Source organism: Petromyzon marinus, chromosome 22 (assembly GCF_048934315.1).
Source record: "Petromyzon marinus isolate PM22_M1 ecotype Great Lakes invasive population chromosome 22, UKy_Petmar_22M1.pri1.0, whole genome shotgun sequence".
Classification (NCBI taxonomy): domain Eukaryota; kingdom Metazoa; phylum Chordata; class Hyperoartia; order Petromyzontiformes; family Petromyzontidae; genus Petromyzon; species Petromyzon marinus.
The window spans coordinates 20197742-20225205 of NC_133688.1; the positions used below are offsets into that span (position 1 = coordinate 20197742).

At 52.5% G+C, this 27464-nt stretch overlaps 1 protein-coding gene across 2 annotated transcripts in view; it reads right to left on the reverse strand.

The window, feature by feature from the left end:
- Window positions 1-27464, reverse strand: part of LOC116944854 (uncharacterized) — a 54612-nt gene that overhangs the window by 4790 nt on the left and 22358 nt on the right. The window contains exons 10-25 of one of the 2 annotated variants that reach the window (XM_032958666.2): window positions 26334-26678; window positions 24910-26036; window positions 20452-20654; window positions 17932-18103; window positions 17419-17802; window positions 16697-16819; window positions 13862-14070; window positions 11430-11588; window positions 10853-11010; window positions 8804-8904; window positions 8025-8101; window positions 5262-7795; window positions 3175-3354; window positions 1269-1589; window positions 842-988; window positions 327-503 (exon numbers count right to left, since the gene is read on the reverse strand). In XM_032958666.2, coding sequence (XP_032814557.2) covers window positions 327-503; window positions 842-988; window positions 1269-1589; window positions 3175-3354; window positions 5262-7795; window positions 8025-8101; window positions 8804-8904; window positions 10853-11010; window positions 11430-11588; window positions 13862-14070; window positions 16697-16819; window positions 17419-17802; window positions 17932-18103; window positions 20452-20654; window positions 24910-26036; window positions 26334-26678 — 6417 coding nt within the window. The remainder of the gene's footprint in view (window positions 1-326; window positions 504-841; window positions 989-1268; window positions 1590-3174; window positions 3355-5261; window positions 7796-8024; window positions 8102-8803; window positions 8905-10852; window positions 11011-11429; window positions 11589-13861; window positions 14071-16696; window positions 16820-17418; window positions 17803-17931; window positions 18104-20451; window positions 20655-24909; window positions 26037-26333; window positions 26679-27464) is intronic. The other variant, XM_032958667.2, reaches the window with a different exon arrangement.

Consider the following 27464-nt stretch of genomic DNA (forward strand, 5'->3'; position numbering starts at 1 on the left):
CGTCAGTGAGGGTGGACGCGATGAAAGGGAGGGTGGACCGAACAGGAGGCGGGGGTACAATGGGAGAGTGTGGACATTGGAGGGTTGCGGTGGAGAGGACAGAGGGTGGCCAGTTCTAACCCCTAACTCCACGAACCAAGTAAACACCAGTTCAACATTTTTCTCAAACAACTCGATTGTCACAAATTGTCACCGTGAGAGTCCAATTTAAATCGACAGAGCCGGTGCCTGACGGCAGCGCAGCACCAAAAACGCTTCCTGACCCGGCGGAAGCGTTCCCGGCTTAGGACAGTACGAATTAACTGCCTGACCCCGTCACGTCTCACCAGGATGATGTCGACACGGTCGCGCGATTTCTTTCCCCACTTGACGGCGCGTGGGAGGTCGGGCTTGCGCCCTCCAATTCCCGGCCCGGCGGTGGCGACGTTGGCGGCGTTGCCGTCTCCAGCCACGCTGCCCTCAAACAGCCCTAGCGAGCGCAGCACCTCCGTCTGGATCAACGCCTGGGATGGGTGGGAGGGAGCAAGCGAGCGGCGAAAGACAGGAGGATTAACGTGATGGCAGACAAACGTTAATGATCATCATCATCATCATCATCGGCCCCGATCTATCCGCTCCACCGCTGGACGAGTGCCAGACACGCGACGGAGCAATTCACGAAGCTCGTGCACCACGAGTCCATCTCGTCAGCTCCACTTCCGCGACAAGACGTCCTTCCACCCCGTTTGGCCGCCGCTCCGTCGTTAGTCCCGACCGACGGCCACTGTAGCGGAGAGCTAGAGTGATGCCCGCCACGGAGACGGAGCGAGGATCCGGGCTGCGTAGATCGTAGGGTTCTCACCGCGATCTCGTTGTCGCTGTGCACGCCCCCGATGCGCCAGAGGTAGAGCGAGGATCCGCGGCGAGGTTTCATCCAGGGCGGGCGGTCGGTGTTGGGGTCGTCGGCGTGCAGTTCCATGAACACCTCCTTGGTCAGGTCGAATACGGACTGTGGCAGAAATTATACAATTGTACGTAAGATGACAGTGGCTGAAATAAAGAGTGGGGCTGTTATTGTTACAAGTGGCGGTCTAGTTATGGTGACAGGAGAACAGGCGGGAGAGGTTAAGGAGGGGTTGGGGTAGTGATAGGTAGGCCTGGTCTTAGCGGGGCTGCAAGGGCAACCCTCGCTGCCCCCACACAGTGCTGCACCGCATGCAACGTGCGATGCACCCATCGCACCCCGGCCCCCCCTTCCCCCCGGCACCCCCCGCTCCCCGCCCACGCACCTGCTTGTAGACGCGGCGGCTCACGCTCTCGATGTCCTGGCCCCGGCAGTCGGCGCCCAGGTAAGAGCGCGGCGCCGTGACGTGGCGCGCGTTCTCGCCCAGCTCCGTCAGCTTGTCCAGCTCGGAGAGGGCGGCGCTCACCAGCGCCGCCACCTCGGCGTGCGAGTGCGGCACGGCGAACAGCGCCTCCTCCTCTTCCTCCCGAGCCCTCTCGTCCTCCTCCTCCTTGGCCTTCACGTCAACGATGCGCCCGGCCGTGGAGCCGATAGATTCCGGAGAACCCGGGCGACCCCCCTCGCCAAACCGCACGCCCCGAAGGCTCTGCGAGGGGGAGCACATCGCACGTCCGGATGTTTAGACAAAAAATCATGATTACGATCGTTCTGAGAATCCCGACTGCAATGATGCCGGTGCAATGGTGAGCATGCCGGATTGGCAATCCGGAGGTTGCAGGTTCGATTCCATTTCCCGGCGCGGCAGTTGAAAAGTTTCTTAAATAACCCTCCCCTCTGCCGCCTCCGTCTCCCAGGCAGTATAAATGGGTACACCGCAGTCAGATGATATTTACATCACTTGGCGGGGTAAAGTGTGGGTACACCCACCTATTACACGATGTCTGACCGGTGCGAAAATGAAGGCCAAAATTCCCACACGAGGGGCTCTCTATGAAGCACACCGTGGCGGTAGCGCTATCGCAGCAACACCGATGTCCTCTATTACGCTCTCCACCTGGACGAGGGCATCGTCACATGGCCCCGACCGTGGTCAGCGTGGCCGGTTGGCGAAGGAAGGTTAGCGCAGACGTGGAAGCGCCGAAGTTACAGAACAACAATAGATTGTGCTCAACCGCCCACTGCTGCCCACCACAGAGGCCCACAGCTGCCTCTGACCACCCTGCTTGTGTACAATAGGGGCCCATCCAAGCGCCATCTAGGCTCGACCCGGCTTAGCTTCTGGGGTCTGGCAACGTCAGGCCCGTTGCGGGCGATATTGTTCACCGGAGACACATTCACAGCGGGTGCTTATTGATCGGACGCTCATTTCCGCCGAGTTATACGAATCTCTTTTGTTTTATTCTGCTGCGTTTTTTTGTCTTCGCAGGAAGAAGCCATTTCCGGAGCCAAGAGGAATCGATTGGGAAGTCGGCGTTCACTTTGCAGGGAGATGGCTGCTGCGTACTCACGGCCACTTACATCCAAGATCCTTGTCTCACTTGCCAATGCCAAAATATAAAAAGGCCGAAAGAAAAAACACACGGCACACAACCGGACTTGAGTCTGAGCAAAAAAAACCACGGACCGGGTGGCCGCCAGCGATTAAACCGGAATCTCAAACGTATCGAGTCGACACAATACGGTCACAATGCTCGATAAAACAAAACATTGACGGCACGATACATTATATCATCGTCGACATCAGCCATTATCAATCCACTGCTGGCCGAAGGCCTTTCCCCAAGTCGCCGCCACCTCTTAAAATAGTTTTTTTCTTGTTCTGACATGGGTTGCACGTAAATAAATGTCGTTGTTTTTGTTCTTGTTGGTTTGCACATTCCCTCCACCCATGTCCTGCAACTGATGCCACTGCCGACAGCCTTGGGCTGTGGCTGTTCTTCTATAGCAGAGTGGCTTAGCTCAATGGGGCCTGCAGTAAGTGGGTAACAAAGACACAAGTGAAGTGCAGATAATGATGTCAAAACATTTAATTTAACGTATTTTTTGTGGGCACGGTTGACCCAAATAACCCGGACAACCTGCTCACGGATAATCCCGAGTAACTGCCACTACAAGTTTGCTTTGATATGGCGCTCTCAATGCAATGCGTCAACGGGTCCTTAACCAACAACACTCTGAGCTAAAACACTCGAACAGCACTGGTGCAGCAAGACGACTTCATCGCCTCCCACCTGCTGCTGTTGCTGCTGCTGCCGCAAGGCTCGGCGATTGCTGCTCAAGCCAAAGTCCTCGTCGAACCAGTCCTGGTCGTCCTGCAGAAGGCCGGCCTCAAGCAGCGCGCTGCTCAGACGCATCTGGGCCAGCGGCGTGCTGAGGTCTTCGCTCGAGTCCAGGTCGCACTCGGGGCTCACCTGGGCACAGGAAGGTTAGCCTGGTGAGACCTATTGGGAGCCGTGATGGCAAGATGGCAACTCCCTCCTCTGGCATGCAGAAGGTCGTGGATTCGATCACGACCCTGACGCCTGTGTATTTGGAGTTTGCGTGTCTCTCTCCCCGTCATCACGTGGATCTTTCTCCTGGCCCTCCGATTTTTCCCTCCACATTTAGAAACATGCGTTTGGGAGCATTTGGCCGCTATATATTCCCACATGACAAGCCACTTTGTTGTGCTATCATTTGTGGCCAGGTCGCTTGTGAAAAAGAGCTATATATCTCAGTGGGACTTACCTGGTAAAATATAAAAAAACATGTTTATTTAACCTCTCAATTAGGTCAGGGGTGGGGAAACCTTTTACTTTCTGAAGGCTGAATAAGATTTAAATGCAAAAGGCCCTTACTTTGACAGAAATGACTGAGGAGGAAAATATTAAACACACAGGGTTGGGAAGATGGACACAATTGCCCTCGAGTACTCGATTCGTGCAGCTCAGTTTCTTGCAGTGATGGACGTATGTATGTATGCATGTAGAACTTCTTTCGCACCGTACGAAGCCAACCATGCCAATCAGACGTACGGACTACTATCATTTGCAGGCCATTTAGAAGTGGTGAGCCTCATGCACCTGTGTACAACAGCTAATGAGGTTGCAGGCCATATCTGGCCCCCCTGGGTTCGAGTTTCTCCACCTCTGACCAAAGGTTAAAAAAAAACCTCATTGTAAAATTTCACCGTGCAAAATCGAAATAAGTGTTAGCGCTACCTGGTGGGGAAAACGCAGCATCACGCCCAATGCAGAGAGTGACCGGGGCAGCGGAGGACTCCATGTCACTCGCGTGCTCTGCTGTTTAATTGACAATTGTTGTAAATTTTTAGAAATCATTAAAATTCACCAACGTGAGATGTAAAAGCAAACAACAAGAGCTCTTATTTTGTAGATACCCACCCCGGGCAGCATCTCCTGAGCTGTCCCACACTAGTTTAAAGGCTCGTTCATGAGAACTAACAATACATATCGACATTCTGGCATTGCTGCTTCAGAAGATGTCACTCCATCAAAAGTCTATTTATGACCCCATAGTCTTGAACTTCCCTATCCCACGTCGCGCTTAAAGCTGCTCACTCATCATTGTGCAACTCGCTGGCCCGCTGACGCAAAGCGTCACAAAAAATGCAGAGGCACTTCTTCATCCGTCCTGTGTGTGAACGCCCGCTGCCTGTTTTTAGAATACGAGTGGACATTAAGAGTGGCCGAAGCACAAGAGGTAATATTTTTAATGGATTAGGGCTATAAAGTAAATTTTTATAAATTGTAAGCGACTTGAGGTGGACTTCCCAGAAGAAAGCCTCAGATGAAGTATTTTAATTTGTTAACAATGAAATAAAATAAATCATCTGGCGTCCTTTAGGGGTGGAAGGAATGAATCACCCACCGCCACAGGCAAATTTAATTGCCGCGATTCAAGTTCACCATTCAATCCAAGGATCGATTCATTTGTTTACACCACGATGGGTGGCAGCGCCTCTAGTGGCTGCGAGAGTGACAATAACCCATTGCAGTACAGCTCGTACAACATTGAAACACCTCCGATTCTTCTTATACGTGCGATTCGACGACTAGTAAGCTTACGAATTGATATTAATGAGACCCCGTTTAATCATCGGTGGCCGAAGCCGAGGAATCGAACCCTAGGGTCTCAACGGTGCTCGGAATCTCGAACCAAGGGGGCCACACAATGCGACACATTTATTCAAAGAACGTCGCCCCGATCTGGATTCCTTCGAATCGAAACTACGGATGGAATTTGCATTTAAACATTAACCGGGCTTGGCGACTCCCGACACCGGCAGCGCGTCGCAGCTGTCGCCAGCGTCGCTTACCGGCCTCGCGGTCGGCTCCGGCGGGAAGGCCCTCTCCGTCTCGAAGTCGATCCCCCCCTGCGGCCCTGGCTCGCTGCTGCTCTGCGCCCTCGAGTCTTCGTGTCCGGCGAAGCCATTGGCGAGCCGTGGCGGCTGAGACGGCTGCGGTGGCGTCGCCGGCTCCAAGAGCGTGTTTGCCTGGGCGATCTTATCATTTCGCGCCTGCCGCAGCTGCAGGTACTGGTCGAGGGCTTCCGACACAAACTTGCCGACGAGTCCGTTGGCGACCGCGTCCGCGTTGTTTGTTTTGCGTTCGACTTCCGGCTGTTGCCGCTGCTCTTGCTGCTGCAGTTCCTGTTGCTTCTGCTTCTCTTTCTCCTCCTGCTGCCGTTTCTGGTTCAGCAGCTCCTGTTGCTTCTGCTGCTCCTCCTGCTTCTGCCGCTGCTGCTCTTGCTCCTCCCGCTTCTGCAGCTCCTCCTGCTGCCGCAGCTCCTCTCGTTGCTTCTCCGGCTCCGGGTGTTGCGGCCGCAGCTGCTCGAAAGTCCCCTCTCTCAAGGGCATGGCGTCGGCCCTCTGTGCCTGCAGGCGGCCCTTCTCCCTCGCGAGCATGTCCAGCAGGGGCGTGTAGAGGGACTGATCGTCGGGCGCGTAGGGCGCCAGCCAGGACGGCTGAGCATTTTCGTCCGCGTCCGAAACCGAGACGACGCTGCCGACGCTTGAGCGACGACTGACGCTTCCCGACGGGGTTCCTTTCGAATCCTCACCGTCGGGGGCGGACACGCGGCTGTACATCGATCTGTCGTCATCGTCGTCATCGTCGTCGTTGCGGTGGTCGTCTCCAGTAGGCTTCGCAGCTACAGACAGGTCCCCGGGAACGCCAACCGTTCCTGTGTCTTGCGGTGCCGCGGCCTCCGTTCTTGAAGACTCGTCGACTTTTTTACGATCAACGACCGCTCCTGAAATCTTGGTTACCTCCTCGTCACCATGGCTGCTGACAATAGCTGATCCCGCACGACTGTCCGCGACAACAGACGCCGCTGCCGCTGCTGTCGCTGCCTCTGCGACGGCTGCTTCAGACACCTGCTTGAGCGCTTCGGCAATCACGCCATCGACAAATTTAGCGACCTCAGCGAACAGCTGCTCGCCGAGCTGGATGCTGACCAATGGGTCGTCCTGATCGCTGCTCGTGGGGCCCGTGAGCTCGGACCGAGCGGGCGATGGCAATGGCGATAACGGCACCGGCTCAGAGTCTCGTTGCTCGTTCTCATCCTTAGCGGGCTCCTGGCTTAGCGACCTTGGGCTGAGGAATCGCCACGTCTCCGCGTCCGTGTCGCCCTCCCGGCTGGCGGTCTCAGCCTCGTCCCGTGCCGTCTGTCCGGTCTCGACACTTTCCGCTTCATCGAAGGGCAGGTTCATGTCGTGGCTCTTGGGAGAAGAGACGCTCTCAAACGTGGAAGTGGACTTCATGAGCAAGCTGCTGATTTCCGAGGCGTCGGCGGAGGAAAAATTGGAGGAGAATTCAAACTCCTCCGAGTCGGAGAGATCCCCATCCAACAATGCCTTCGGGATCACCTCTGCATCGTTGGTCACGCTCGGCAGAGCAGAGTCTCGTGTCGTTCCGGCATCGGGTAAAATGTTGCGGATCACGGTCCCGCGAGGCTCTTGCCAAATATCCGCCGACCACGATTGGAGAACGACGTCCGGACCGTTAGGCACCTGCGCCTCGTCGCTGCTCTCGCTCGTCTGCGATGCCGTCGTGTCGACGGCCATCGCGGGCAGCTCGTCTGTGACAGGACCCGACGGCTGCGCAGGCAGCTCCACGGCGACGCCACCAAAACCACCGACCCCCAATGCAGGCACCGCCGAATTGCCGCCGTGGGAATCGCTCGCCGATGTCACATCGTCTCTGTGCGTTTCCACGGCGTCACCCGAGCCGATCAGCACGAGATCGTGCACTTCCCAGCAGGGCGGAGCGTCCACTGCCTTCTTCACCGCCGTCTTCACCTCATCACCGTCATCTCGACGTTCGGCCGGCCGGCTCACATGTTCACTCTCACCGAAGCAGTCTGGAGTTTGCAACGAAAGGCCAACGTCGCCGCCAACGGCTTCTGGCGCGAACGACTCGTCCGCAGACGACGCCAACTCCGATCCCTGCCCCAAGCCCTCCGAGTTTCCGGCCACGCGTCCTGAAGGAGGCTCGTCGCGCAAGTCCTTCGCCGTCGGCACGGCGCGGGCGTCGGAAGGGGCAACGATGTCGTCGTCCGGCAGCCAAGAGGTGGACGACGTTTCCGCTGCCGGATCGGCGACTCGACCGCCGGACGAGTTCGGGGAGCTTGGCTCGGCAGGTTCGAAAGTCGAGTTGTCGTGGACGGAGACACCGAGAGGCGGGGTCGGCGAGCGGGCGTCAGGCGAGGGGACGTCATCGCGCCGCGCAGCGGCGCTCGGCATGGGAAGCGAGCCGGACGTCTCCTCTCGAAGGCTCGGCCGTTCCGAGAGGCCGTCACTCGGCGCGGAGCTGTCTTTGGATGCCGATATAGCCAGGGAAGAGAAAGACCCTGAATAATAAGAGTGCGGCGGTCAGGGTACATATCGCTGGGCACACATCTGGGAAACAAAAAAGATCAATTGTATTTCTTTTTTTTTATAATTCTGCATTATCATTTGTATGTAAAAACCTTTGCTAACTGGCCTCCATTACAAGAGGCTTAATAATAATCGTAACATTTTCGGTAACAAAACACATCAGCCAGAAATGCACGTGCGTGGGAGCATTGGTGACCTCACCTTGCTCACACGCGGCGGTCTGCATTTCCACAGTCTCCGCTAGAGCAGAGCTCCCATTCGCTGGCTTCGTGTCCAGGCTGCATGGAGAAGACAAAAAAATCGATATATTAAATCATCATGACCATCATCAGCCAAGATGAACCCACGAGCAGTCGCCACCTCTCCCACGGTCTCGCGACGTAACGATGGCCCTAACAGCTGCATGCGAGCTCACCTCGTGGTGGACGCACCGTCGGGCTAAGTGTTATCTTTATCTCCCATTCCGCCACTGTTGTTGACCACAGGGCCATCGTCGCTTCCAGCGACGAGCCGTGCCCAAGCCAAATAACTCGTTGTCACCCGTTACACGTTGCACACGGCATAATAATACAACACAATGCCATCTTCTTTGGTTCTTTCGGTAAAGTGTGACTAAGAACCAAAGCAGATGAATCCTTGCAGTCACGAAAGCTTTAAATCGAAACACAATGCCATTTCAATGTTCGGGAATATACGATACTTTTACACATTTACAATATTTGTCAAAATGTATGTCAATGTTCTACTGCAGGACTGGGATGTTTGCCTCAATCATTTTTTATAAAGGGTGACTGCCTTTCTTCGTGCCCGGAGAAAACCCACAGCACAAACGAGGGGATTGACACTCAAAGCTCCACAAACGAGTTCGCACTGCCACAGCAGATGGTACCGACAAAAGTGAAATATCTCTGGCGTGGGCTCACGGATGAAAATAAATGGGACAGCGTGTGTGGTCGGTGTCGGAGAGAGCGAGGCCCTACTCGAGTGAGCCGTGGGTCCTGGCGTGTGGCCGCACAGATGGGCGAGGTTCCTTGCTGTTCTCGAGCTCGCCCTGTGCCTTGCAGATAAAGGTGTCATAGGCCTGGGGGAGAGGAGAACGCAGACAGGACGCACACAGACACGCGACAACACAAGAACGTTCACGCAGGCACACGTAGGGATAGCGACGCACGCATCCGGCACACACGCACGCGTGCACACACACACAGAAAACACGCGGACAGATACACACGTGCAAAAGTATGCGCACGAAGGTAAGGACGTGCACACATAAGAGACACATAATTAGTCACATGCAAATGCGATGACACACATACGCAAACACAGATACAAAGACAAAATACCCCCGTGTAGCCTGCATAGACTGCTGAGGCAAGTACTGTCAGTGAGCACCAATGAACGCCGACACAGCACACGCATAGCGACGCAAGCGTGCAAACACACACGCACACACACAAAGGCAGACACACATCGACACACGCAGAAGACAGCTCACTAGTACTGTGTCACGCGTCCATCAAATTGTTATTTATTTATTTAACGCAATGTACTTTATCGATCTCGATTACTTCATCACGTCGTGAGAATTTTATTGTTTTATGTTTTTATTATTTCATTGTTTCCCTTCTACGTGACTATACCGAAAGAACCAAGTATATATATACTTTATCACAGTTAACAGATTCATGGACACTTTATGATTAATTTAATTTTCATTCAAACTTAGGTGCCCGACTGTTTGTATCACGACTGTACTGTTACAGCATCTGCACCGTCGCGGGAAGCCCACGGAATATGGAGCTGAACAGTTCTCCGAGCCCTTACTGCTGCGATAAATACAATCTATATCCATCCAATCTGTCCAAGTTGCATGCAATGTTTCTTCGCGCACGATCGCGGGGGGGCCCCGCCGTTTTGCCTTTGGGCGAGCCGCGCGTCAAAGTTGCCGCTGCGAAGCCAACGTCACGCGGCGACAACGGAGGTCGGTGGCGGGCGACCGACGTCGTACATTCCATTTACTCCCGCGCCGAATGAACTGCGGGTGCATTTCATTAATTCACGAAATCACCTTAAATCCTGGCATCTAGGACACTTTTCACGTGAAAAGGACGAAAAAAGAAGACGCTTCTACAAAACGTGAAATGTTATGCCCGAGCTGAACAACAAAGCACTTGGAAGGGGCCCCCCGCAGGTTTTGTTATTTTCTGCTAAGCGCGATTGCATTGTGCTCTTATTTATTTTGTCAAACGGTTCAAGTTGTAGAATGCCGCGTATCTCGCATCCAACGTCCCTTTCGTTTAGTCACGAAGCGTGGGATTACAGAGCTGCACAATGAGCTGTGAAAGCGCATTAAAGCAATTACTGCTATGATAGAAATACTAAATGAAGTTTCAATTTTTGTATACGTTTATCTCTTTCCCCAATGTTATACCAATTGTGCTATCGGAGTTTGGTCGTGAGACTACACATCTGTTTGGACCCCTCGCAGAGCAGTGCATCACCCTGTGTTAGAGAACGGTCTGTGGAAACGGATATCGCAGCGCTACCGCTGAGATCCCTTAACGTGACCTTTTATCCACAGCGTAGGGGGGGCAGCAGAAACGTTTGTCACGTGATGATCAAATCGATATTTTCAGAGCTGAAATCTAACTAAAATTAAGTCACAAACAAATTTTAAGATGGGTGTTTTTTGTACAACCATTGGTGGCTGGGCAGAGACCCTCAACTCGCTACACTTTGAGAATGCGGATAGACCACAGGCGGCTCGCCTCGATTCCAACACGGCCTTTCAATGGTGCCAGCTCCGCACTATAACCTTTTCTTTCAATTCAAATTGCGTTATTGTAACGATGCATGAACAACGTATAATTTACAAGCGTTGGGCCACCCGCCAGACCAGTTCTCCTCGCTTCAAAGTGCCAGAAAAAAAAACCCGGGGCGGACTTTACAGACAACGTCGGAGGCCGGGCTCCTTCTAATGATTGAGCCGCCCCCGGTGCCGGCAAGGTATCGACGGCTCCGAGTCTGACCTGAAGCTGGAGGCGCAGGCTGGACTCGTGGGCTCTGAGCCGCTCCCTGGCGCGGCGACGCTGCTCCTTCTGCAGCCGCTCCACCATCATCTTGCGGCGAGCCAGCTCATCGCGCAGCGCCACGATGCGCCCCTCCACCTCGCTGGAGCACTCCGACTCTGCGGACGAAGCCAACGGGGGGAGAGAGCGATCAGAGGTTTGGGTTGAGGGCGACGGTCGGAGAGGAACGTTAAGAGTGATGATACACCGCTGCGGGGGGTCTGTAAGATGAGTACCACTTTGCGGGGGAAGTCAACAGCAGTTGGAGATTTGTGCCCCCTGCCATACACATGTGGAATTCCCACCACAGGTTCAGGGCTGTAAAGAGGAGCTGAGCAAGACAGGCGATGACCAATAGAAGCACCATGGTGGAGACAAAGAGGCAGGCCGAGGGAAGCCGGTAGGAACGACTGCGGGTAGCGGACGCGGAGATGATGGCCTGGGACAGGTACGAGTGAGGAAAGAGGAGCAGGAAGACAGACGATTGGGGTGGAGGGAAGCCGGTAGGAAGAAGAAGAAGGAGGAGAGCGGTACTCACCGGACGCAGTCCTGATGGACAGGGACCATTCGGAGAGGTTGTCGGTCGCTCGCCAGGACTTGTCTCGGAGGTTGTCTCGCTCGGTGTCCGCGTTGGACACGGAGCGCACGGAGCTGTCCCTGGGCGTCAGCGTGGGGCTGCTGGAGACGGCAAGCAGGACTGCGCACGCACACAACGGACCAACACCGTTTCAATAACATTGGACAACTAAAGCCGGGCTTGAAAAGCACCACCACCGGGCTCATCTATTTGATTACATCTCTGAGCCGAGAGTGGAATGTCCACATTGCTCAGGCGGGGAAGAGTTTATTCCACCCTTGACTTCCCCACAAGGCAAACGTCTCAACACCATGGTTAACAACGTCCACAAACTAATGCCTCTCGACAAATAGCGACGATGGAACACGCGCGCGTAGGGGGTTAAGAGCCCACCACAGCACTACAAACAGGAAGCTATGCTATAAAAACTAAACTATGTTTTATTCTACCAGGTAAGGCCCACAAAGCTACAGTGAGGGAAAAAAAAGTATTTGATCCCCTGCAGATTTTGTACGTTTGCCAACTGACAAAGAAATGATAAGTCAATAATATTAATGGTAGGTTTATTTGAACAGTGAGAGACAGAATAACAACAAAGAAATCCAGAAAAATGCATGTCAAAAATGTTATAAATTGATTTGCATTTTAATGAGGGAAATAAGTATTTGACCCCTCTGCAAAACATGACTTAGTACTTGGTGGCAAAACCCTTGTTGGCAATCACAGAGGTCAGACGTTTCTTGTAGTTGGCCACCAGGTTTGCACACATCTCAGGAGGGATTTTGTCCCACTCCTATTTGCAGATCTTCTCAAAGTCATTAAGGTTGAGGCTGACGTTTGGCAACTCGAACCTTCAGCTCCCTCCACAGATTATCTATGGGATTAAGGTCTGGAAACTGGCTAGGCCACTCCAGGACCTTAATGTGCTTCTTCTTGAGCCAATCCTTTGTTGCCTTGGCCGTGTGTTTTGGGTCATTGCCATGCTGGGTTACCCATCCACGACCCATTTTCAATGCCCTGGCTGAGGGAAGGAGGTTCTCACCCAAGATTTGACGGTACATGGCCCCGTCCATCGTCCCTTTGATGCGGTGAAGTTGTCCTGTCCCCTTAGCAGAAAAACACCCCCAAAGCATAATGTTTCCACCTCCATGTTTGACGGTGGGGATGGTGTTCTTGGGGTCATAGGTAGCATTCCTCCTCCTCCAAACACGGCGAGTTGAGTTGTTGCCAAAGTGCTCCATTTTGGTCTCATCTGACCACAACACTTTCACCCTGTTGTCCTCTGAATCATTCAGATGTTCATTGGCAAACTTCAGATGGGCATGTATATGTTCCTTCATTGAGCAGGGGGACCTTGCGGGTGCTGCAGGATTTCAGTACTTCATGGCGTAGTGGGTTACCAATTGTTTTCTTGGTGACTATGGTCCCAGCTGCCTTGAGATCATTGACAAGATACTCCCGTGTAGTTCTGGGCTGATTCCTCACCGTTCTCATGATCATTGCAACTCCACGAGGTGAGATCTTGCATGGAGCCCCAGGCCGAGGGAGATTGACAGTTCTTTTGTGTTTCTTCCATTTGCAAATAATCGCACCAACTGTTGTCAGCTTCTCACCAAGCTGCTTGGCAATGGTCTTGTAGCCCATTCCAGCCTTGTGTAGGTCTACAATCTTGTCCCTGACATCCTTGGAGAACTCTTTGGTCTTGGCCATGGTGGAGAGTTTGGAATCTGATTGATTGACTGTTTCTGTGGACAGGTGCCTTTTATACAGGTAACAAGCTGAGATTAGGAGCACTCCCTTTAAGAGTGTGGTCCTAATCTCAGCTCGTTACCTGTATAAAAGACACCTGGGAGCCAGAAATCTTTCTAATTGAGAGGGGGTCAAATACTTATTTCCCTCATTAAAATGCAAATCAATTCATAACATTTTTGACATGCGTTTTTTTGGATTTTTTTGTTGTTATTCTGTCTCTCACTGTTCAAATAAACCTACCATTAAAATTATAGACTGATCATTTATTTGTCAGTGGGAAAACGTACAAAATCAGCAGAGGATCAAATACTTTTTTCCCTCACTGCATTTAGTTATTTTTCACAAGCGACCTGGCCGCAAATGATCGTGTAACAAAGTGGCTTATCGTCCGGAAATTTACATCAGCCAAATACTCTAAACACATGTTTCTGAATATGGAGGCAATATCGGAGGGTCCCAGAGAAAAATTCACGCGACCACGGCCACGGGGAGAGAGACATCCAAACTCCAAATATACAGGCGTCAGGGTCGGGATCGAACCCACGATCTACTGTACACCAGGTCAAGGTCGTTAACACCATGGCGCCGAAGCCGGCGCCGGCGCCGGCCGTAACCCCCGGTGACTGCCCACCGCCACTCACCTTCGCGCTGCGAACTCGGCGGCGTGGCGCCCAGCGGCGCCCTCAGCCGCCCGTTCTGGCGCCCGCGGTCGTCGCGCCGCGCCTGCACCGCCATCCGCTCGATGTTGCGCACCTCCTCCTCCTCCGTGTCCAGCCGTTGCTTCCACAGCAGCAGCTCCTTGGCACGGCGCCGGCGCTCGCGCAGACGCTGCTCCCGCTTTGTCAGGTACCTGGGGTGGCAGTGACAGCGGATCGAAGATGGTACACCTACTTGCTCAGAATGATATATGTTATAAAAAAAAAATTTGGAAATGTTGATTGTTTCACGTTCCCTTCATATCAGTAATCGACATCAACAACCAGGTTCTCAAGTGTAGCGAGTAGATGGTCTCAGTCCGGGCACCAATTAAAATACTTAGTGTGCATAAAACCAAGATCATCTTGATCACTAGGAACACAGATTTTACACAGCCTGCACAGTTTTTGTCCAATGGCGACATCTATGGAAAAAAATAACTAATTGAAAAATTCAATTGAATAGTTTTTGTGTGCACCATTATTGGTGAATGGGCTTATACCCAGATTCATCACGACTGGCTGTATTCTGGCTTCGAACCCATGATCTCAGCAATTCTTGCTCACTGTCTGTGAACTGTCTCAGCCACCCGGGCCACCTCGATTTTGATGATATTTTATAAACATTTATTCGAGCATTAGCCGTGCCGCACGATAACTCATGGCTGGTAACAAATTCCACATTAAATCACACGCCGCGTTAGTGGCAACGCGTTCCTTTGAGGGGTTAATCGCGAATGTTAAAGAGTGACCCCCGCGGCAAAAAAGCAATGCCGTTAAGGGGGCCGCCCGTTAAACAATGACGCGATCAATCGGGTTAATAACTGCGGAGCGGCGTGAGCGATCCACCGCTGACCACGTGAAAAAAATATATATATAACATCCGGTGTTGAAGTATCAGGCAGCCAAGAGTGGTAATTCATTCACAAATTGTAAAAAAAAAACTCATAGTCAGTGCAATTCAATTTAGTGAGCGACGGCGCTTTATACAATAAGATCATGTACGCACGCACCAGCAGCCCGGCGAGCACCGTTCGCTACTCTCACATAGGCGGGGCCCGCTAAAAGATTTGATTTTAATGCCAGGGGGTATTGAAATGCCTCGCGCGGTGATATCTTTCCTGACGTTTCAGCGGAGATGCTCTAATAAAAAGCGAAATATCAGCACAAACGACCTCGGCGTGGCAGTAAGTACGTGCGTACGTGCGTGCGTTAAAAAATATATATATTAATAACGGTCATTGGACCTTCGTCCGCCGCTACGCGCGTCTTCCAAAAACACACGCAGCTGGCTAAAGAGTAAGAAAAAAATCGAACGCTGGCAAACTCCGTCACACAGTGCGGCAACGCAGTGGGTAAAAGTGGAATTGAAGACACATCGCGAATGTGTGCGCAGGTTTTAACTGGGAAACAAAACTCGCTCCAGTCGAGTAAAATCGTACCACAATCAGGCTGGATCTAAACACCGCGTTCGTGCGCACGCAGGCAGGCAGGCAGACAGACAAAGAATGATCACGCCCCGCGTGCCCCGCGTGTCGTTACAAGTTACCGGGTGATTTGAGAATAAAAAGAAAATGCAGAAGCAGCAACACCAAACAATGACCGCAGAGATCTATTGATCGACGACCAACTCTCGCATCGCTCCTAATGGACCTCCGTCTTTCGTGCAACACGGGCTAGGAATGACTCCATCCTAACCCACGTTCAATTGAGCCTCTGGAACCATCTGTCATCCAAAAGCTGCGGTGTGCACAGTAGCATTACCTTCATCTTTTCACAGATGCTCTTCAGATCATAAAAAAATTAAATCATGGCAAACCTTCAAAGTGGCAAATTACTCGAGCAGAAGCCTAACAGCGATGATGATGACGATGATGCCACAGCTTACAATCAGGTGGGCCATTAAAAATACGCAACTTGGCTTTCAGGCTACCGATGGTCACATTTACAGGCCAAGGCTGACCAGCTGATCGGATAACGCAACTGCCAGCCCACTTGCGCCACTCAGCCGCCATGATGTGGGCTGACGCTACCCCACCTACCGGAGGAACTGACGGTGCGCACCGTAAGACAAATCTTCTTGGAAGAATAAGAACGTTTCCGCGAACAGGTTCGCTAGTGGCCAATATTCCTCCTGTGGCCTCTATACGTCCGGCTTCCCCAACGGTCAGGGAAAGCTGTGAACTGCTGCTGTGTGCATCAATTGGCGTCTAAAATACCCCACTTATAAATAGTTGCAGAGAAAGGTAATACTCGGTGTCCACTTCCTTATGGAAGCGGTACTGTACATGGCCACGTATATGCATAAAAATCATCGGAGGCCGGGTGGCTCAAAGAGGTCAGAGGGGACCGAGCCGGCAATACTGAGATCACGGGCTTGAATCTGGGTTTGAGCCTCCTGTGATTAAGTGGGCTCGGAAGGGGAGTGCGGTTCAAGTTTATTTTGTTGAAACTGGGTGAGGATCGTGAAGATTTTAAAATTTTAAGTCTCAGCCCGGTCACCGATGACTGCACACAAAAAACCATCGTATCATAATTGTGTGGTTTTTCACTTAATATGCATGCAAACGCGAAAAAAACTCATCACTTCGTCATTATCAACGTCTATCAACACGTAGATGTGCGACTGGCTGACATTTCTAGAAATGGCCCTTTTTCAGAGCGTAAAAGGAGAAGGTCGCAGAGACAGAAAGCGTTACACCCGCGTGTGGCGAGAGATTCGGTAGGGCCCGTCTCTGCTAGCGGTTGGTGATGGTGATGGGGGAGTTGCTGGCGCTGTACCTTTGCAGCTGCATGTGGATGTACTGCCCCAGTTTGGGCTGTAGTCTAGGGAAACAGAGCGCAAGGGCTGCCCAGTGGTAAGCGGTGAAGACGGAAAAGAAACAGTGCACGGGCGAGCAGAGGCTACGGAAGAGGACGGGAAGGAGGAGGGAGGAGGAGGAAGAGGAGGAGGAAGAGGAGGAGGAAGAGGAGGAAAAAGAAGAGAAGGATCAGGAACACAAGGACACAAACGCAAAGAGGAAAAACAACAAATACGGGGAAAAACTTAGTTTACTACTGCGCAAAGCGACTCGCAAAACGGAATGGAGAGGAGCAGAAACAAACTCATGGGTCTTTATCATGACAATTCATGTTTTGCGAGTATTCTGGAGAGAGAAATGCCGGCCTAAGATAACGCACAAAGGGATTGCGCAAGAGACTGGTGAAAATAACGAATATGAGAGTGACGGTGGTAAAAATTACGACCGTGGTGAAAATAATGAAGATAATGATAGTGATGTGAGAATGCTGAAGGTACTAGTTACAATGACCCTGACGACGAGAGTGACAATGATGATGATGGTGACACGGTGATGACGATGGTGACACGGTGATGACGATGATGGTGACAATCGCAACGACGAAAACAACTATAACACGATCGACAATTCAGCACCAGCGTCAACACCGCCGCTCCCGCAGTCCAACAAGACGACCGTCCCACCAATGGCCACGGGCCTCACCTCTCATCGAGTCGGCCCTGGAACTTCTTCAGCTTGTCCAGGATGCTGCTGCTGCTGCAGCGGCTGCTGCTGTCGCTGTCGCTGCCCGGTGTCCGCGCCCTCTGCTCCGAACCCTTCTTGCCGGCGCCCTTCCCACCGGCGGACGAGCTTGCTGGCGCAGCGGCGGCAGCCTCTGGCGCCGGGACGTCCGCGAGCCTCGCGGCCCCGTGCCGCCGTGGGCTGTGGAACTCCTCCAGTGTCATGGGCACGGAAGGCGTCGGGCTGCGAGGGGCAGCGGCATACGTGGTGGTGGTGGCGGTGGTGGAGGCGACAGCTGGCGCGGCATCGCGGGGTGGAGTGCCAGGCGGCGGTGCTGCAGGGCTGCTGCTGGTGCCCACGTCCGCGCTGAAGCGCAGACGCCGACAAGAGAGCCGAGTTAAACGTACGACTCGACAAATGCAAATACGCTTGTGGTGCTGTCGCGGTGTCAATTTAGACAAAAATGGTTTTCGTTCAGAGCCGTCATCCACTCACCCGCTGGGCCGCTCCTCTGCGCGCAGCCTCCGCAGGAACTCCGAGTCCCGGTGCCGGCGCTCGTCCAACAGATCCGTGACGGCTGCCCCAGGCTCGTGGGGGTCTACCGTGCCGGTGGGGGTCTCATGCGACCCGGCGGATCCGGTGAGAACCGTGGTGTAGGTGATCCCGTCTACCCAGAAGAACAGCCCCACGGTGTCAACAACAATAAGTTTCAGTTCGTGAGCAAGATCCGGACAAACCACACGAGTGGAAAAAAAAAACTACAGCCACGAACATCAAACCAGGCAACACAGAGGACATCGTACTGCCCCCAAAAATAAATTTGAAAGCAGTGGGGGAGGTGAGTGAGTGGGTGATGAGTGTATCTGCAATTCACCAACTGTCAGCAACAAAGCAATTGAATGGCTAAATCAGACAGAACAATCTCTCAGATTGCTCTTCACTGACCGTACGAAATCATCATGAACAATCGTCTAAGCCCATGACCTAATCACCCAGAATTCTCCGACAGTTGTCAGACCTCGGAAGCTAAGCAGGAGTGTGGACTGTGCTTGGATGGGTGACCACTGTGCATAAAACAAAGTGTTGTTGTAGCGGCTATGTTGTGAGCGGAGGGGGTATTTAATCAACATCCGTTGTTCTACACTCTACTAGGATCCAACATTTTCGCTGCCCTTCTTCATCAACTGGCACTGACCAGTGTCAAAGGAGCAGCATGACTCGCACTCCGTCCATGTGAGGGTGCGAGGGTGCGAAGGTGAGAGGCCGTGTGTGAGTGTCAGCTGATGTGCTGCAGGGTGAATACGTTTCATTCCGGCACTTACACATTTAAATTTTGACTGCTGGTCATAGGCAAAAAAAAGACAAAAATCCCCCATATAGCCTGTAACAGACTGTTGGGGCAAGTGCTGTTAGCGAGCACCTATGAAGGTCAGGACGGCACACGAGGCGGTGGGTGGCCAATACCACGCCCGACCACCTTTGTCATTCCAGTGGCGATGTTTACACACCGCACCAGTTACTCATTTGAGGGCGAGTCGACCTAGGGGAGGCCTAGGAACAATTCAGATAATAGTCACCGATGTTGGCCGGGCCAGGAATCGAACTCAGGTTCGCCGGGTTCGAAGCGCAGCCCGCTAACTGCTACACTAACGCTCTCCCCACCGCGCGCACACACACACAACAACAAATGCACCTCAATCACACGCCCATATATGTGCATTCAACGCATATTTAGCAACGAAAATTTGTTTCAAGAGCTCACCCAGAGATAAAAACTGATTACATTATGCGGGTCGTTCGCCACGTAATTTATTCCCTAACGAGCTGGTGGCATCAGCTCCCTAGCTATGTAAATTTTACTTTAATTATGTTGTTCTTCCGAGCCTCACACAATAAAAAGGACCCATACTTCATGAATTCCACATGTAATTACCGCCGGCCAACTAAAAAAAAAACTTGAGAAGGCATTTGCGACGAGTGCGAATGGCCATAAATCTGGCGGTGGCTATTTAAAAGTGGGCGCGAACCTATAAATTTCGCTAGAGGGAGACGCACTGTATGTGCAGGACTCATCATGTGCTGTATTTTGCACGCAAAAAAACGTCCCAATCATCACCGTTACACAAATCATCAATGGGCGGCGGTGTGCGCACGCGCGTTTTAGCGGAAGCTTAGTCGTACGTGCATTGCGCTACGAACCCGCCGACCTCAGTTGGATCATCGCTCACGGCCAGTGACGAATTATCGGAACCAGTTCTGTGCCTCCACGAGGTCGACTCAGCCTTAAATGCAAAGCTGGTGCGGTGTGTAAACATTAGCACGAGGGAGACAAAGGCAGCTTGGCAAGGTGTAGGCCATCTACCCCCTTGTGTGTTGTGCCGGCCTTCATAGGTGTTCGCTAGCACACACTTGCCCCAACTGTCTGTTAAAGGCTATATGGGGGATCTTTGGCTTTTGTTTGAATTAGTGGTGGATCGTTGCAATGACTCGTCGATCAAAATATAGATTTTTGAGCAAGCAAAAACATGCATCGAATTCTATAGTTTAGAATGAATTTTGTTGTTGTTTTTACAATCGGTGTACGTTATATGCAATGGGTTCACTTCACCGGGAAAGCCACTCGAGGCGCTACCATCAACTGCAATGTAAAAAGAAAAGATTCTGGAAACGGCGACCGTGAATCCTGACAAATAGTGGTATCGCCGAACCACTACATACGTTTTGAAACTCCAATACAGAAAGCAGCACCACATCACGTCATATCACATAAGTGCTGAAGGGTCTTCGCCCTGTTTGGACATCGGGCGCAGTTGTCAGAAGTAGCTCTGCGATAAACCCTTGTGCGTGGGGGCCGAGTGACGTTCATCGCATCCCAATGTGGGCTTCCCTTTCTCTTTGACAGGCACGATTGGCGAAGTGTGGCGTGAACGCGGAGACTAATTCGGTGCGTCCTGTACGCAATTACGTGACGGGAAAAAATGCAATGTAATCGAGCGTACGCGCGTGCACACTCACCGTCGGCACCCTCCCTCGATCCGTTCGACAGGGACTTGTGTGACGACGACGAGGCTGGGGACAGCGACGAGAGCGACGTCGTCGTCGCGCAAGGCGACCGCCGCCCGGACGTCGGAGATGCCGGACTCACGCCGACCTCAATATCGCGCGACCTCCGCTCGCCGGGGGTCGCGAGGTCTGTGGGTCGTAGCCGGTGCTCGTTCCTGCGTGGAAAATTAGGGGGTTAGGAGGTAGCGAGGGGATGAGAAAGCATCTCATCGCTGGTTGTTGGTCGTCGTCATTAAAAACGCCGTCGCGACACGGTGAGCGAGATCGCGACATGCGACCTCTGCCCCACGCCGGTCACAAGGTCGTGAAAAAAGTTAACGCGATGAGGACACACAGCTACGTTGAATAGCGAGATTCTGGAAACGGTAACTCACGATAGAGAATATACAAAAAAAACACGGTGGATTTTATTCAGAGCGAATAATTTCACATCACGCAGGAGGTCAGACTGTCTCTCAGATGAAGAGGAAGGTCAAGACGTCACACACTGGAAGAAGTCAAAACGACGATGTGGGAGGTGGGGGGGGTGAGTAGGGGGTTGAGAAAGCGTCGGCAATCGCCGTCCATAAAAGGCGGACCCTGATGTGTCGCGCAAGAAGGGAACGCGCACGCACGCCCTTTGAACCATGAACATTGCAAAAAAAATTCAAGTTGAAGTTAAAGTGGGAGGGGGGTGGGAGGGTTGTGCAGTGGCGTTGTCGCCGTTGCGAGACGTGATTTAATAGTGAGGCTAAATCAGACGCAGCCACAAAGGACAGGGGCTTTAAAACACCAGGAGGCACTGTACACCCAGTGACGGATCCATTACTGGGTTGGGCAAGGAAAAAAACGGGAGCTAAAAGCCGGCGCGCCGCTCGAAAGAGCTACAGTTTTCATTGACGGGGACGATGACCCATCTATTTTTTTTCTGCTCTGCCCCTTTTGAAACGTCTCGGTGGCACTCACGAAGATGGACCTGCTCAGTTCGTTTTGAAAAATAGCGAGGCCGACCGACGCTACACCCACCACCCCCCTTTGCTGGCGGGTGGCGGGGGGGGTTGTTGGGGAGGGGGGTCGGCGGGACGACAATAAAACGGACCCAACAACGAGAAATTTTCGCCGGCGTATGATTTTCACGGAGAATCTCTGCGGCACGACGACGTGTTTGCCGGTACAAAGAAAAATAAATGAGCTCTCCGCTCTGAAAATCCCTGCCCATTCCACACGGGAACAAAACAAAAAGGCAAAGATTTGTTTTCATAGGCGTTCCACCTAAGGTTGAAAGCTTGAACGCACTGAGCTCCATTAGCGCGTCCCTCCGTGACGTGGCGTCACGATAACTCTCGTAAAGGTGATCCAATGTGAACACTCGATGGTAAAACCGAGGACTAAAAGCAAAACCCTTGGCGGCCAAGGCGATGAAGTCATTATGCGCAACGTCATCTTGCGACAGTGCCCATCGCACGCCGCATAACAATCATCGTACGGTGCGAAAGAGGTTCAACATGCATACACCTCGCTGCACTGCTTGAAAGTATCGCTACTATCATGAATTAAATACCTCTGCACGCTGCGCAGCGTTCGAGAATGCATGCAAACGCACGATTTCTCTTCCGTGTTTGCTACGTCCATGCCTCCAGAAACCACTTAAAACTGGCCGAGCAATTCTAAAGAGAGCCATCGCCAGATTGTAAACACTAACGGGGGGGAGAGGGGTGGCGTGGAGAGGGCACGGCGATCGCTTCAACTTCCTTTTCAAGCTGTCGTGCCTTCGTTTCTGATTAAATGCAGTCGTTTATTCGCAGAGGGCCACCATTTGTTGCTATTATTGACCGTCCCGGCACTTCGCGTCAAATTAGAGGCCCCCTTTTTAAACGTCTCTCTATCCGCTATCGCCCCTCGCAGTGTTCCGCTCTCAGCCGGACCCTGCAACCAATCCGACCGTTTAGCGGCAGGAAATAAGATCGCCGTGTGCCGGAAGGCCAATGAAATCGGCATCAAACACGAAGAGTCAAAAGTGATTTCCTGCTCAAGTGAGTGTTGAGCCACCTTCCGTTTACAGCCCTAAGCCAGTGGTATAAATTATGCATTCCTATGGCAGCGGTGAGTCTATCCACAGGACAACCACAGTTGACTTCCTCCCACAAAGAGGTACTTGTTTTATGAACCCTGGAGGAATGATGGGCTGTGTCAACTCCCAACCAAGATATGATTGCAAGCCGCTGAGCCACCTGGAAAAATCTAGATAACATGTTGTGATTGTGGTCTTGGGTATGGAAACCGAACGGATTTTTTTTATTTTTATTTATTTTCTCTGCGATTATTTTTTTCTTGTTATGTATATAAATTCTCGTTATTTTCGTATTCATTTTTTTAATTTGGTAAGTCGTGGGGTTTTGCTTTTGTATCATCTAAGTATGGAAATGGATAATTCATGTGCAGCGTTGTGGGATGCAATTGCATAAATGATGCTATATAAAATGAAATTAATATAAAAAATAATATTAAGTGCCTTTGTCATTTCCAGTGCCTATTGGAAAAACAATGTCACATATGCAGGAAAGCGTCACCGAACCTCAAGACTCCTTTTCAGGAAGCTCCTGCTACATTTGGATGTTTGCGCAATACCATTCGAGGGAATTTGGCTTCCCATTGTGGGAGGAAACCGGATCCCCTAGAACACGCACCAAGCATACATACGAGGCGGTGACACTCAGAAAGCTCCTCACAGATGGATTCAAGAAACCACTTTGCAGTCTCGCATCTAAGTATGAACTTGTCTCCATCCTGCTTAGTTTACAATGACATCGGGGCATGCAGTCAGGGTGATTTGGTCAGAGGCAATTAAAGATTATTATAAGAATATAAAAAGCTGACATTCCATCAACACCCATTGCCTCAAAGATCAGCTGTAAACAGCATCCATACTTCTCATTCAACACTGCAGAGGACAAGCGCACGCTGGAAAGCGTCACAATCCATGACAACGCAGCATGACCTTTCCCCGACTTGTTATTTTGATTCAAGGGCTGACATCTACGTTAGCGTAATGGGCAAAGCTGTGTCAATAGAAAACATGAGAAACAATATGAGACTGTGAAAACGGGCCACAGCACAACGTCCCCTTTGTTTGTTTTCCTCTCCCTGTGACTGGCCGCATCATTCTCTTTCTGAAATAAATATGGCCACTGCGAGATGAAGTTCCATTGAAATGCCATTATAAAACTACACTCTCCTTGCAAGGCCTCTCACAGAGATCCAGAGATTTACAGGTTCCCATTGGCCAATATAGAGACCCACAGACTCACATATGGATCTATGGCTGACCGCTTCTCTCCATAAAATAAATACACCCACTGTTTTTGTACAGTGTCTTGAGACACGGTCACATTTAGATGCCGCCATGTAAAATCCACATTGGAATGTAATGTCGCGCGAGTCAGAAGCGTGACAATTCAAGCGAATTTCTGCGTGGAGGGCGAAATGTTTCGCGTCTGGCTTCAACTCTGCTGAGCGTCGCACTATTCCGTCTTGCGAGGGGCAGGAAGCACGGAGGTCATATCTGGCCAAAGCGGTGCAGGAAATGGATTATTGTGAGCTGGGTGTTGCCTTCCTGCAAGCTAACCGTGCCCTCTAGTGGCCTCCCAAACGACGCACACACGAGCGATCGAGCGAGTGAACAATCGGGCAGCGAGGTCAAATGCCGTGTTAAAATAAATGACGACTAAATCACCCTTAATGCGCCCCCCACCCCCATCTCGGCGGATGTCAGAAGCTAAGTGGGGTTTAGCCAGGTTAGTGCTTGGATGGGTGACCCTGCACCAGGGCTTGACACACGTTGTAGGATTCAGTGCTGCAGGGAGTTGAGTGTCGCCCCACCGGGTCGGCGTGATGGCTTTTCTCCGGTTTCCTCCCATGTGAAAAAAATATAATTAAATCCAGCCAAACATCCAAATGTAGTCTTGAGACTCGATGAGACTTTCCTGGGTGATAAATATAAATGCAAGAAATAGGCAGTAAACGATTCCCCATCCCACCAAAGTAAATTAAATGTTATGGATCAGGATAATGATTCGATAAAAAAAAAAAATCTATATTTTTTTCTGTCTCATGTGTACTCTCCGTGCCGTACATTTTGTCCTTTTTGCACATTCTCATTGGTACTGTCCGTCTATGTTCCGCCTCCATTGTACCGTCCAGCTATGTTCCGTCCTATTTATTTGGATGCATGGAACGCGAGCAGACGATCCGATCGCAATCAACAAATCAAACAGCCGCCGCAGCCATCCCCAAAGCGGCCCTCACTCGCGAGCCATCGCGTAAAACAAAACGGGCGGCAAAGGGAAGGAGTGCTCTCCCCCTCCGACGCAAACCGTCGGAAAGGGTCCGCGGCTCAACGTACGCACGGCGCACGAAAGGGAAGCCACTCACTTGGGTCCTGCGCCTTCTGCGCTGTGTATCTGGCCCACGAGCCGCTCCGTTTTTTTCCGCGCCGGCGTCGCGTGTCGGGCCGCTGCCGCCGCCGCCGCCGCCTCCTCGTGCCGCCGCATCGCGCCAGCGGAGACGACGGCGACTGCGCCGTCGCCCGGCGGCTCCTCTGCGGGCGCTGGCGATGTCGACTCGCTCGGCGAAAACTTGTGCGGCGAGAGACTTTGCGGCGAGAGCTTCCGCTTCTGCGATCGCAGCTTTTCGACGGACCTGCCGACGGCGTCGAGGGCGTGCAGGTACGAGTCTTCTCGCGGGGAACGCCCGGCGGCGTCCGCCTCGTTCCTTCCCGAGCCCCGCGGCGGCACCGGCGACACCCGCTCCTCCCATGCCGATTTCCGCGAGCCCGAACCTTTGCCGAGGATCCTCTCCAACTTCCGCATCAACTCGTTTTCTCCCCGCGAGGTCTCGTACTCGGCCTCAGGCCCGGGATCGTAGTTCGTTCTGGGGTCGAAATTCTTCGGCGGGCGGTAGGAGTGCCCGTCGAGCCGACCGGCGCCGTGGCAAAACTCGTCAGGTGCCTCAGCGTCGCCACGCCGGTGGCTGCCACCGCCGCTCTCACCGCTCCTGCCTCCGCCACCACCGGCCACTACGGTCCGTGCCAGCGTCTGGGCCTCCTCCTCGAGCCGGCTCGCCAGTCGGGCCGCCGTCACCTTGAGCGCCTCGATGCGATCCACCTTCCTCCTCCTTCGAGTGGCGTCGTCGTCGTTGTGCGCGACGAGGTGGCGTGCCGTCGAGTCGAATGCGCGCCGTCCGCGGGACGGAAGGCCCAGGAAGAAATCCGAGTCGGGGCTCGACGCCCCCACGAGGCTGGGCGGGGACGGGTTGTCCAGTCTCGATCCGCAGCTGCAGGAAGGATGCTCCGCCGGATCGGACGACCTCCAGCCGTACGGCTGAGGGGGGAGTTCCTGGTCGCGGTAGTCCGGCGACGAGGCTGGGGCGCTCGCGGTGGTGATACCCGTTACCTGGCCATTGTTCAGGAAGTTGACAGCATTCGCTGGGCCGGGGAAGCGGAATCCCCAGTTCTCTTTGTTAGACTCGCCGGACGGTTGAGCCAACTTGCGGTACTGGGTCTAGGGTAGGAGAAGACAAAAGGACAAACGTGAGGGTTAGGAGGTGGCCAAAACAATTGTGCACAGAGAACATACGTAACCAAGAGAGATAATATTGGAAAGTGGGACAGGGCAGAAGAAGGGATGATGGCTGCCAGTGGAGACTAACGATGGAGTGGCAGCCAAAAGTGCGTCCAAGAGGACATTCACCATACTAAAGGGCTGCTGATGATCATCATGATACTGCTGATGATGCTATTGCTTCCGCTGCTGCCAATGCTATCACGACGGCCATTCCGACAAGGCCAAATAAGTCACCTGCGTGACCCCTGTCCGTCCCAGCATCTCGAGGCGGTGACGATCCTCGTCCCAGAAACCGCCACCGCCGCCACCACCGTCCACCCCCCACTGCTGTCCCGAGGAGGCGTGGTGGTGGTGGTGCGGCGCGTGCAGATGTGCCGGCTCCCCTCGCTGTTCCGGCGCCCGTCGCAACACACGCTTCTCCTCCGCGCGCCGCTTGTGCCGGTCCGGCAGCTGCCGACCGTCGGCACCCTGTGGCACCGTGGCATCGGTGTAACCGGCGGTATGGGTCCACCCGGCGTCGCGAGCCTCCTGTGCACCGTCCCAATCGAGCCGTCTCGACGGCGCGCCCTTGGTTGTCCGCTGTAATAAGCCACGTCAGCGCTCAGATCAGTGCTGGTCAAATGACCCTGGAAATATTTCTGTATTAATTTCTTTTGTGTTTGCCAAATTGAATGGATGTTTTTTTTGTAATTGGCAAAAGGGGGGGGGAGACAATCAAATTGCTAAGCTTGAGAAACCAGTTTAATCGCAGGCGGATGAAACCAGAATTAAAACCCAGAATCTTAAGAGGCACAGGCTAAATGCTCTCACTCCTGAGCCATCCGGCCACCTCTTTTCTGTACAATATATAATATCAACACAATAGTAATTTACACGTCTTTTGGCAATCCAATCCACTGCTGGATTAAGGCCCCCCAACACCAATATCAGTCATGGGTGTTGTATGGATGTATGTTGAATTTCTTTCACACCGTACATAGCCAACCGTGCTCATCGGAGGTTAGAACGGTTAGACACGCTGGCTAGCATGCGTCAGTGAAGGAAAAAAAGCAATCGCACCAGGAGCGCATCAGATATCACTCATGACTGAGCCTTGGCGGTGATTCAAACTCAAGCCACGACGAGTTCATGGCAGTGTGGCTCAGCACAGCCCCTTTGACCCCCCAGAAATTACAGCGAAGAGGAAAAACAACGATTATATTCCAAACTTAACAGAGAACATGCAGTCGTCATGACCCATGTGACAACGCGCGCGGAAAAACACCCCTTGTGATCTCTCGCAGCGGTTTTCGGGAAGAGAGGAACGTTTTGAGTTTTATATTTTTTTGCACGAGAAAATCCCCGTCGTGATTAATGCGGTTGTAC